We start from the raw sequence: 12,715 nt of genomic DNA on the forward strand, positions 1-12,715 counted from the left end.
GGTAGGAAAATATCAATAAGAATATTTTCTTACAATAATTTTTTAATGTATTACTTTATGTAACGTGTGTGACGTTTCGGTTCACTTTCCAAAGAATGGCCCCAATATGCTTGAAAAGGGAACAAAATGCATGGCTTCCAAGTTCGCTGATGATACAAAAATAGATAGATTCTGCAACAGGATATAAATAGATTGAGTAAACATTGCAAAGGGAGTTTAATGTGGCTAAAAGAGAGACCATGCACTTTAGCAAGAGTAATCTAAAGGTGTATTATTATCTAACTGAAGAGAGATTGCACAAGTAAAATTCAAAGGAATCGACGCGTTCTAATGCATGAATCACAAAAAATTGGCAAACAGGCCCAACAAGTAGTTAAGGTAGGAAACTGCATTTTGGCCTTTATTGAAAGGGCTGGAGTTTAAAAATATAAAGGGTTGGTTACAGTTGTACAGGGTATTGGCACGACCATACAAAATATTATTCATAGTTTTGGTCCTCTTATCTAAAAAATGTACCAGCCTTGGAGGGAGTTCAAAGGAGATTACTAGCCCAATTCCTGGGATGAGTGTTATTTGATCAAAGGAGGCTGAACAGTTTTGGTCTGTATTACTTGGAGATAGAAAAATGAGTGAAGTTATTGAAACACTAGATCCTGAGGGGACTAATGGTAGATATTTACATGTTTTTGCAAGATGGAGAGTCACAAATAAGAGGATGTAGCAAGGGATCGGTCATTTAAAACAAACATGGAGAAATCTCCTCCCAGAGGGTAGTGAATCACCAGAATTTTCTGCCCCATTATGACAGCAGACCATTAGGTACATTTACAATGGAGATAGATGAATATTTGGGAGATTGGAGGGTCATGAGGAATTGATACAGGAGTTGGAGCCAGTATAGATTGAAAGGAAGAGGCAGAGACAGTAGGACTAGAAGGAGAGCTGAGAAGGGGGAGGGGGAAGAGGAAGAAGGCAAGGGCTATCTAAAATTAGAGATGTCAATGTTGATACCGCTGGGGTGTAGACTACCCAAGCGAAATACCCAAGCTTGTTTCCTCATTACATTTACTGCTGGCTCCAGTCGCAAATCTGAGTTTGAGTGAACTGTGCAAGGCATTCATTGATGCTGGAATTCCACTGTGGAAATTGGAAAACAAACCTCTCAGAGGTTTTGTTAGAGAAATACAGAGGAACATAGACCAAGCGAGTCATCATTACGGAAAAATTATGTTGACAGTAACTTCAACATTGTTGTGCAGAAAATTTGAGATGAAGTTGCATGCAACAAAATATGGAACTCAATAGACGAGATAACCGATGTTGTGGGGAGTTATGTTGCCAATGTGGTCATCCGTACACTGGAGGCAGGTCAACCATCAAAGGAGTATTTATTGACAACAGAAGTAATGGAGAAGTCAAACAGCTCAACTATTGCTCAGTTGTTTACATCTTCACTTGTTGTACTTTGGTCAGAAGGTATAAAACACTTAAGTCTTCTGTTCGTGACTTAAAGTTTTATTCCCCAAAATGTTGCATTTCATATGCTTTGCTCAAGGACTTCATAGAATTGCCAAGCACATACATAGCTTGTTTCCAAATGTCGATCGCCTAGTTTCCAATGTCAAGAAAATCTTCCTCAAAGCATCGTCACATGTGCAGTTGTTCAAGGAAATGGCACCCGAGATTCCGCTACCTCCTCAGCCCGTTTTGATCAGGTGGGGCACATGGCTCTCTGCTGTACTCTACTATGCTGCAAATTTTGAAAAGATAAAATAAATTGTCAACTGTTTTGAAGAAGAAGAATCTGCTGCAGTCAGGATCGTCTGTGAAATGTTGCAGAAAAAGTCTTGTGTTTATTGCTTCCAATTTTGCAAACTTCCCACAAGCTATCACTTCCCTTGAGAAACATGGCAAAACATTAGTGAATAACTTGCAGGTTTTCAACAAAGTAACTGATGATATTCGTAACGTTCCTGGCGATGTGGGTAAAGGCATACAAGGAAAATGTGAGAGAATGATTTTAGCTAACAAAGATCTTGAAGAAATACAAAACATTGCTAAAGTTCTCAAAGGTAGTTGTTTGTAATGCACAAGATATCGACATGAATATAGAGTCTGAGCTTGTTTCGGGTATGCACCAGTGACCTCAGCTGAGGTAGAAAGAAGTTTTTCACAACTGAAGCATATTCTGTCTGGCAGACGGCAGAGCTTAACACCAGATAATTTGAAAAAAAAATGCTAGTAATTATGTGCAACCAGGCAACTTTGGTCATTTAATGTAGAATACCTTTATATTATCATTTTTAACCATATTTTGGTGGTGGAAATAAATGCCTTTTTATGTCAATAAATGCCTTTTTACATGTCTTTTTTGTAATTTTATTATGCCCCTTTGCCTAAACATCCTGGCTCTAGTCATCACACTGCTGGCATATAGAGAGTGCAGTGCATATCAACAAAATGTACTGCAGTTATTCCCCCTGATGGCACCTCAAGACCTCTATCACAAGAAAGATAAGGACAGTGGGTGCATGGTAATCCCTCCTACTAGTTGCCCTCCAAGTTACAAAACATTAACTAATTGGAAATATATCACTGGTCATCATTACAGTCCAAATACTAGAACTCCCTGCCAATTGCTTTCATGCTGATATTGGGAGACTACAATTACCCCTAAACTGATTGAGTATTAAACAAAGCAAAGGGAAGAATTTCTGAAAGGGATTTGGTACACCTATTTCAAACAGAATGAGAATTATGGACCAAAAAGACAATCCGTGCGCAGGATAGGAGGGCATAGCTGCAGTTCATTGTATCGTTCTTTATTTTCACAGCTTCCTGGGATGGAGAATATCAATGTAAAATCATCAACTTTAGTGCACATCATATCAAAATCTTATTTTAAGTGAAGAGACATTGAATGGAATGAAAAAATGGCGAGGTGGTAACAAAAAGGTATATTAAAATTCACCTGGTCAAGAAGGGTTGCCCCAAAGCAGGATTTTTCATGATCTTCCAATTTATCTTGGGTCAAAATAACATGCTAGCTCAAAGCAGATAATTAAACATCAGTCAGGTTAACATCCATAGTGGGGAAGTTTTTAGAAACAATAATTAAGAAGAAAATTAATAGGCATTTTAAGTTCGAGTTAATAACGAATCACACAGATTTGCTCGAGGCAAATTGTGCATAACTAACCTGATTGAATATTTTGATGAGGCAACAGAAAAGGTTGATGAAAGGAATGCAGTAGACACTGTCCCTATGGACATTTGATAAAGACCCATGTAAAAAAAACAAAAATAATTGTGGATTCTGGAAGTCTGATATAAAAACATAAAATGTTTCTATAAGGTCTCAATCTGAAATGTTAACTTTGCCTCTTTCCACAGATGTGACTGTGCCTGATGAATGTTTAGTGTTTTCTGTTTTTTGCTCACATAAAAAAGGTTGGTTAACAAAATTAAGGCTCTTAGAATAAAACAGTGAAGCAGAATTAGATCAGGTTGGAAGCAAATAATTTTGTTTTGTGTGCTACCCAGACAGATCATACTGGACAATCATACCATACAGTGCAAAGAGAAAATAAACAGTGCAAAATATAATGTTACAGCTGCAGATAAAGTGCAGATAAAAATGCATGGACTGCCCTTCAACCCACTATGTCCATGCCAACCATCAAGCATCCATCAATGCAAACCACATTTATCACCATTTGGTTCATAGCCATCATGCTTTCGCTATTCAAATGAATGTCCAGATACTTCCTATTTGGTGAGGGACTTGCTTCCACTATCTAAAGTGCCTCAAAATGGAACCTTAAGTATAAAAAACGTATTTGTCTTTGTCTGCGACATTCCTTCTTTATGAGTGGTTTACTATTATGAACACTACCAGTCACAGTCCTCCAGTCAGAGTAATATCTCTCCAACACCACCCTCTCTCTTATATGGCCAATTCGGGTCTGGATAAGAGTCCTGACCTGAAACGTCACCTATCCATATGCTCCAAAGACGCTGCCTAACTCGCTCAGTTACTCTAGCATTGTGTCCTTTTTTTTTTGCCAAATATCCAGTTCTTAATACCAGCAGCTAAATACAAAAGCAACAAATTGGCAATGTCCATCGTACCAGAGAGCAACAAGTGGGAATTACTGCCCATTTAACTTTTGTGATTCATTCTAATTATTTGAACTAATTCTATTACAGTATCTAACATCACGATTATATATTTTTAAGAAAAGGGCCATTATATATTTGAATTGGGGTTAGACTCCTTAGAAGCTTCCAAGTCATAAATGACACCAACCAATGCAGTTTTTGTTTGTCTTTACTAACAAAAAAATGATGGTTTAAAGCAACAAGGCTCTTAAGAAAAGATCACAAAATGCTGGAGTAACTCAGTGGGACAGGCAGCATCTCTGCAGAGAAGGAATGGGTGACGTTTTGGGTCGAGACCCTTCTTCAGAATGATGTCAGGGGAGTGGGCGGGACAGAGTTGCTGCCTTTCCCACTGAGTTACTCCAGCATTTTGTGATCTACCTTCGATTTAAACCAGCATCTGCAGTTCTTTCCTACTCTGACGAAGCACTACCAGCTCTGAATGCATCATTTATTACAGGTAAAGCATAATATAGAGATAAACCTCGTTGAAATCTCATTTGTCTATAATGATGACATGAAGAAATAGAATAACAAAAGATCCTGCAAGTAATGAAATATTTATCTGGTGTATGCAAAGTGGTATCAAAATTCATATAAAAATACCAGTGTCAAAAATGCAGAGACATGGTGTCACACTATTGGAATACTTCTGTAAGTGACTTATAATAAGGAGGAATTTTAAAGAGAAAATTCATGCCACTATTTAGCAAAAGATCAATCACGGGAATTGAATTTTATATTCACCATAGCAGTCAGTAATAATAATACAACTTAGAGAACTGTTTCACAGTATTATCAGCAAAAGGCAGGAACATTGCACAAAGAGTTGGCAAAAAACAGAGCAGTCCAAGTGACGACCTTCAGCACCTTATCATTCTATTGAAGATTTTATTTTGGGAAGAAGCTTCATCGGAGGTTTATTAAAAAAAAGTCTCTTGTTTGTTTGTATGCGTGCGTGGATGTGATATTCCAAAACCCCGCCAAAACGGTACACGATAGCGCTACAATTTTTGGCCCACCTTACCATTGTCTTGGGATGCAAATTAAACAAGGTTCGTTTGGATTGATGTTATATTTTACAAGTTATTGACATCTTAACAAAAAACACTTTTCAAACCATTTTCCACTTGCCCTGCCCGTGAGCAGCATTTGACGTCACAATAGGATCCCAAATCTCATTTACAATGGGGGAGGGGGAAGAGAATAGGGGGCAGGTGAGGAGTGGGGGAGCAGGTGGATAGAGGGAGAGGATGGGGAAAAGTGGGTGACGTGAGGAGGGAGAGTGTAGGAGGATGGGGGGGGGAGGGGGGGGGAGATAGAGGGACAGGAGGGTGGAGTGGGAGGGAGGAGGGCAGTGGAGGAGGTGAGGAGGGAGAGTGGGGGAGGGGGGAGGTGGGCAGTGGGGGCGCAGGGAGATAGAGGGAGAGGAGGGGGTAGGGAGGGGAGAGGGGTTATGGAGGGAGTGAGTGACTGAGGGTAGGAGAAAGGAGAGGGAGGGAGAAGTGAGGGAGGGAGTGGGGGAGGGGAGGAGGAGAGGGGAAAGAAGAGGGAGGGTGAAGAGGAGGAGCAGGGAGTGCTGGGGGATGAGGGGGAATGGAGGATATGGGTAGGAAGAGGGATGGCGAGGCACAGTTTGGGGAGGGTTGCCGTGACCTGCGTCACAACAAGAATCTTTGGCGTCACAACAGGAACCCCTCAGCCGCGCCCATGCAGTGGGATGGGGGGGGCTATGGGTCAGTGGTGGAATATTGCCTTGGGGACGGGTCCAACGGGTCCAACGGGTCCACACCTGGTCTAGTACTCTATAAAAGCTACGAAATTAATGAAATTAAAATACGTTCAACATTCACACCTTCTCTACCTCTCTCAAAACAGGAGCAGAATTAACACCATTCAACTGGGACTTAATTGTAACAGCTGAAAACACAGGACAATGCATCCTCTTAGTGGTTCACCTAATTCAAAGCTTCATCATCATCCACAAGGCTGGTTAAGACTATAGTACGCAGTCTGAAGAAGGATTCAGACCTGAAATGTCACCTATCCCTGTTCTCCAGAGATGCTGCATGGCCGGAGTTATTCCAGCAGTGTCTTTTTTTGCAAACTAGCATTTGCAGTTCAGAGTATCCCTGTACCCAGTTGCTCAATCTGAGCAACATCTGCAACGGAACACTGCAATGACTAATTATGAAACAAGTTCAGGATTTTTGCTTCCAAGTTTTTAAGCTAACACTTTACTCCATATGTTGATTAAAAAACTTTTTAGTGAATTAACCTTTGACTGACACATTATTCCTTTCTGATAAGAGAAACTCACCTCAGAGGTCTTTTACACTTTAACAATATTTCTCCAATGCTTCATTATAAGCTGTGTTCACATCATGAACCAGCCTCGTACTCTCTCAGTATTTCTACCATTTCTTGAATGCTTATTGTCTTTTTGCAACTGGAACCAATTACCGCTGAAAGTTACAGCAATGATTACAGACTTGCCATATTCCCCTATATCTTAGAACAAATTAGCAGTACCACAAACTTCAAAGAAAAACAAATAATAGAATCAGAGAGCGATATGGCACAGAAACAGACCCTTCAGCCCACTAAGTCTGCATCAATTATAAAGCACCCATTTTTACATTAATCCTATCCTAACCTCACAATCCAATCAATTCCATCACCCCTCATCCTTACCCACACCCCTTATCCCAACCCAAGATATTCATCTCACACACACAGAGCAATTTGCTGTGTTCAATCATGCCATTAATTTGCACATTTTTGGATGTGCAAGGAAACTGGTGATCCCAGAGAAAACCCACATGGTCACAGGGAGAACATATACAAACAAATTACAAAATACAAGCTGAATTTGTCCGTTAATTTGCAAGAAATAACAGCAGGAAATAAGATTCATTGTGCCAATAAAATGTAAACATGAATTGAAATGGACCCAACTTTGTGGCAGCTTAGTTCATATTTAAAAGAGCAACCAAAAGGAACTTCACAGCATTTAATGATTTCAAAACATGGAGCCAACTACGAGACATTGCAGCTTGTAGCGAAGAGATACATATCTCTTATGCTGCAGTTTCCAATTTTTCATGCACAACTGCCATGCCTGAAGTTGCTGCCAGAATGTGTATATGTCAAGCACTTCAGCCAAACTTATTTTTACTGTAAATACATTAAAGTGAACTACATTATTACAAAGAGGTAAAAAGATAGACATCCTTATATCAAATAATATTGTATAAACCTTTGTACAAAGCCAAATAAGTGTTGATTACAATAGTGGGAGTTTTGAAGTCACATGCATTTCCAGGACAAACATTTTTATCTGCTGGGCGTCAGTTCCATTCTTAAATCCACATAATCTTTGGCAAGCCTTTTTTTTGCACCTCTTGCTGCTAAAAATTAATAATAAAATTATATATTTTGTTCAGCACAAATGACTGATACATATAGCATCGTAACACGGTCTACAATAGTGTATCAAGGAATTACTAATCATTCCTGGATCAAACTTCAAATCAGAGTTGCAATCCAACTATGTCTGGCTGAAAACATAATCAGTTCAGTGTTTTCATAAGCAAAATAATATCAGTAAAGGTGACCGATGAGGCTACTAATAAGCTGACTCAACATACTAGTTTAAAATTACAAATGCTCATAGTAAACTGCCATCTATACCTCATTTATGATAATATAGCTGCCTGAGAAAATGTCCTCCAAATGGCCCAGCAGCACACTCACTTGAATCAGTCACTCCAGAAGGTAACCTACTACCAACTCTAAGTAACTGGAGCTGGCAGTCTACAAAAATGTGGGTACTAACAATAATCTGCTGAGAAAGAAAACAAGCTGTCATTACAGAGTTTAAAAAAACAGGCATGGTGGAAATCTGAAATCAAAAACAAAAGTATGGAAATATTCAGCAGGTCAAACTATATCTATGGAAAAAAAAGCCAACCACTACTCAGGTCATGAATGTGAAACATTACTGTTTTTCTCTCTGCAGAAATTGGCTTAGTTTGCTGAGAACATCATGCATTTTCATTTATTTCTAAACCAAGCTTAATTTTAAGTCACCGATTTAGAACAAACAATGAATACCTGTGGTATCAATCTATCTTTTTAATAAAATTAAGGAAGGAATACCGGCTAGGGCAATGGGAGAAGTAGAGAGTGCCAGTAATTCAACGAGTAGCATTTCCAAATACATAGTTCCACAGAAATAGAGGATAACCATTAGTTTTGGTTATATGTCAAGTCCTGAATGTGTATTCAACCAAAGGGCATTGATCCTGGCATAAAAATACTTAACCAAGCCAACATGGCACGTCACTAATAAAGTTAAGTGATATAGACCAAAAGCAGGGAGGTGAGACCAGCATAGACGGGGCATCTTGGTCGGCATGGTCAAGTTGGGCCAAAGGGTGTGTTTTTTATTCAATTGTTAATAAAATATTTGCTTGGAAAGACAGAATTTAAAAACATATAGTTGTTGTGTATGCTTCAATTCATTGAAAGCTTTCCAATTATTCCCATTTGCTTTTAAATATCTGGATAATTCTGCTTCAGTCTTTCCCAGTGAAGATAGATGCAAAGTACACATTCCAATGCTATAACCCCTGCTTCCAACAGAAGATCTTTGCTGGTCAGCCTTATTTTCCTTTAGTTACCCTTTTCTCTGCCTGCAGTATGTCCTTTCACCCTTTTTTTTATTTTTAGTGTGTTTAAAAGTTTTGGTGGAGGTGTTCTAGTTCATTTATGTGGGGGGTGGGAAGGGAAAACTGTATTTCTCAGTCCCTTGCTGGTCAGAGATGCGTCTTTCCTCCGAGCCGCATCTTCGCTCCCTCCTCGCGGCCTACCACCTGGACTGGAACGGCGTTTCCTGTCGGGACCGGCCAGAACTTCAGCTTCGGCGGCAGCGCAGTGCTGAAGCACCATCGCAGAACGGGTGATGCCTTACCGAGGGACGGTGGTAAGATCCGGAGTGCTGAGACCGCCGATTCCAACATCGCGGAGCTGTGGTTGCGGAGCTTCCAATTGCACGCGGCGCTGACATCATCATCACGGAGGCCTGGGATGTTTCGACGAGATCGTCAGTGTGAATCTCCACTCAGCACGGCTTGTGGACTTTGGGAGCCGCGGTCTCCGGTAGGAAGCGGCCGATTCAGAACTCCAATGCCGCTGAGAGTGTTCTCTCCGACGCCGGAGTTCCATTATCCCGGCGAGAGGGCCTGAATCATCCAGCCTCTGCTGCGGCTACTGCGGAGGCCTCAAATAGGCCCCGACCACAGGTGAACACAGAGGAAGAGGACTGAACTTTTTACTGCCCTCCCAGTGGAAAATGTTGATTCTGCTGTGGGGGGACGTTCATGTTAAATTCTATAGTGTGTTGTGTCTTTTCTTTTTTATTTTGTATGGATGTATGGAAACCCAATTTCTTCTATGTATAGCACTTTGGTTTTACCGCAAGTTGATTTAAATGTCCTATATAAATAAAAATTACTTACTTAGTTATCATTACTACTGAAACATTCATGAAAGACTTGCATTCTCTTTTATAGCACATAATATATTTTCACCAATGTCTTATTTCCAAGTTATTACAAATTTCATGTTCAGATTACATTTCTATAATCTTACTGTTCTCTGATGCATCGATTTGCAATCTGATTTTATATCTGTCTTTAGATAGATTTAACTTCCTTCCTTTCCCTTATTTTTTTTAATCTAAATTGTGTCTTTGAAGATCTCCCAAGAAAAACAGCACATTCTAAAGTATTTCTAACTATGGTCACAATATTATAGACACAGCAGATTAAATCTACTTGAAGATTTGTTTTTCTTTATCCACCATGCATCATATTTTAAAGTATTTTGTTTGGTTAGATAGATCTTAATATTAATAAAACGGTAGGTCGGATTTCAAATGCGTATTATTTGTACAATTCCTACCTTATTAATATACTTCATCGAAAAAAAGTTTGTTTGACAGATGAAAATTGATGTAAATTTAATGCGGAATTAACCTTCAATTAATGAACCATTTGAACCATTAATACAAATTTGATTAAATATTCATACAATAACAGAGATTAAGTGAATTTAAGTAAACGGGAATTGAACTTCAATGACAAGAAAATAAAAGTACACGGCAAATAACAGTCCAAATTCATTTTAGAGAATGTCATCTTAATGTGTCGTATGGAATTCCGTTATTCAAATTTAACTTTAAATATACAAGTGTCACGTTGAAGGAGTAATTTGGATTTTTCCTCTGTTCTATTTCATTTAGATACTTTGAATGTTTTATTTACTTCATATATTCAAATACATTCAACATATTACAAAAAAAATCCATTTCCCAGGGGTAAATTCAATTTATATTCTATTACCCCATATGATTAAGGTTACCAAATTTGTGGACCACTGCTGCTTGGATAAATGGCTATAAATTATGCATATTAAGCAATACACATACCTCATTTGGTTTTTGAGAACCATCAGGACTAATTCGGAAAGATCCCACTTGAATTGTCTTTTTTGGATCCACTTTCTTAACTGCCCAGTCTATTTCATCTACTAATGCCCTGCAAACTTAAATGAAAAGCAATTAATGTTAAAACACAGTAAAGAAAGTTTGTATTCAAAGACAAAATTGATCCTCTGAACTGTTTTTGGAAGCTTGAATTATCGACAAAGCCTGGCTCATCTTTTCATAAAAAAAGATGAAAACATATCAATGCTATTTCCAGTATTCTATTTTACAACACTGATCCAACTTACCAAATTTTACTCTTACAATTTGTAAAAAAAAGCAATTTAAAGATACATTAATATTTTCACTTTTACACCAGAAATATTTAATCTTAAAAACATTTTACTGGTCAACGTTATGGTAATTTGCTTTTGTTATCTATTTCCATATCATATTGACCTCGAGCTGCCTCAATTGAACATGTAACCAACAGTTAAGCTTATACGGCTTGATATTACAATCCCTACTATAATTGGCACCTTAATATCTTGAGTGGGGGTAGGGATAAAGACTTCATTGGGGTCATCAGGTGGGCACCCTCCTATCTTGGTGTTTCGTTGAGAGGCCCTCGACACCTCCAGAGGGCTCAACAGCAACACCTGGTGCCCCAGGTGCGCTCCCCTCCATATTACCCCTCTTGTTGGTCATTTTCCATCCCAGTTGGAGTCTTTCCTCTTCAGCCACAGCCAGTTGCTGCTTCGCTCGGCAGCCTCTGACAGCGACCTGACGGCTTGCCGGAAGGCCTGTCCTTGAACTCCCACTCCCTTCAGGAGTCTGGTTGTTGACATGTCTACAACCAACCTCTACAGGGAGCACTTGGGTACTCCAGCCGCGTTGTTCTGCCTCGGCTGCTAAGTCAGACATTTGCGTTCATGCGCTTCACGAACTGCAGTCTCCCAAGACACAGTTAACGCCACAATGTACAGGGACTTCAGTCCAAAATATTTTTTTCCATATTCACCTATCTTAAAGGTCTGCTGCTCCTGCGAGGCAAGATGAGCTAACATGCAAACATTTATTAGTACTGATGTTCAGAAACTATTCATTGGTATTTTTTGGCAAGGAAACTTACTTTCCCAACTATACAATCACAGAATGCTGTAAAATGATAACTTCAACTTTTATTTAATCAACTAACTCTGCTCAACTTTTTGTTGGAGCAATGCTTCATGAAACATTTTACTTACAATCCACCAATAAAATGTCTTTATACAGCAACACAAATTAACAAAAGCAGCTATGTGGAACTTTTTTAACCAATGAAGGGGAAAGCACAAATCAAACTTTAAAATATTATGTTATGGCTTATTTTATGTAATGAAATGGATTTAAATGGAATTAAATCAGTCAATATCTCATGACAAAATGTGTGAAATTTTTAAAACCCAATGACTTTCTGCAAACTGGAGACAGCAATTGTACTACTGATGTATTTGAATATTTAATTTAAAACAAATCAAAAACTAGCATGCAACCATTATTAATTTTTGGTCTTTGCAAAAATACGATTTACAGAAAGCAAGAAATCCCTTTCCCGATTTGCAGTTTATTCTTTGATACACAGTATGGCGCCCTCTAGAGGGTATCAGAGACTTGAATGGAAAGTGCAAACACTGGTAATAAGCAAGTTCGGTATTCCGATAAACGCAAGGAATCATGGGATTTGTCAAAAGTCATTAGGGGGAAAAAAGCGAACGCAGCGCTGTATAAACTGTGAATAAATTGTTAACTATTCCACCAATGAATTAATCTAGAATTCTGTCAATAGCTTCCTTGCTGTTCTGGTGTTCACACATTACTTACACAGTCCCAGTTCAGTTCATTAATCTGCAATTGTGAGATATTCAAAAAGTTAAAGATTTATTATTTTCATTTAATCCTTACTGTGTTTGCTACTGGAATAAGAAAATATTACTTGCGTTTGAAACATTTTCTTATCTTTATTCATAATTTATGTGTAAAAATATATTTAATCTGAGGCAGGCAGCGACTGTATCAGTGTGA

General features: G+C 38.7%; 1 protein-coding gene across 2 annotated transcripts in view; it reads right to left on the bottom strand.

Moving 5' to 3' along the window:
* The window catches only part of cnpy1 (canopy FGF signaling regulator 1), a 51,875-nt gene that overhangs the window by 9,464 nt on the left and 29,696 nt on the right, over window positions 1–12,715 (bottom strand). For both annotated transcript variants that reach the window (XM_033044304.1, XM_033044298.1), the window contains one exon: window positions 10,655–10,770. In XM_033044304.1, the coding sequence (XP_032900195.1) occupies window positions 10,655–10,770 (116 nt within the window). The remainder of the gene's footprint in view (window positions 1–10,654; window positions 10,771–12,715) is intronic.

This window comes from Amblyraja radiata, chromosome 2 (genome assembly GCF_010909765.2).
Source record: "Amblyraja radiata isolate CabotCenter1 chromosome 2, sAmbRad1.1.pri, whole genome shotgun sequence".
Taxonomy (NCBI): domain Eukaryota; kingdom Metazoa; phylum Chordata; class Chondrichthyes; order Rajiformes; family Rajidae; genus Amblyraja; species Amblyraja radiata.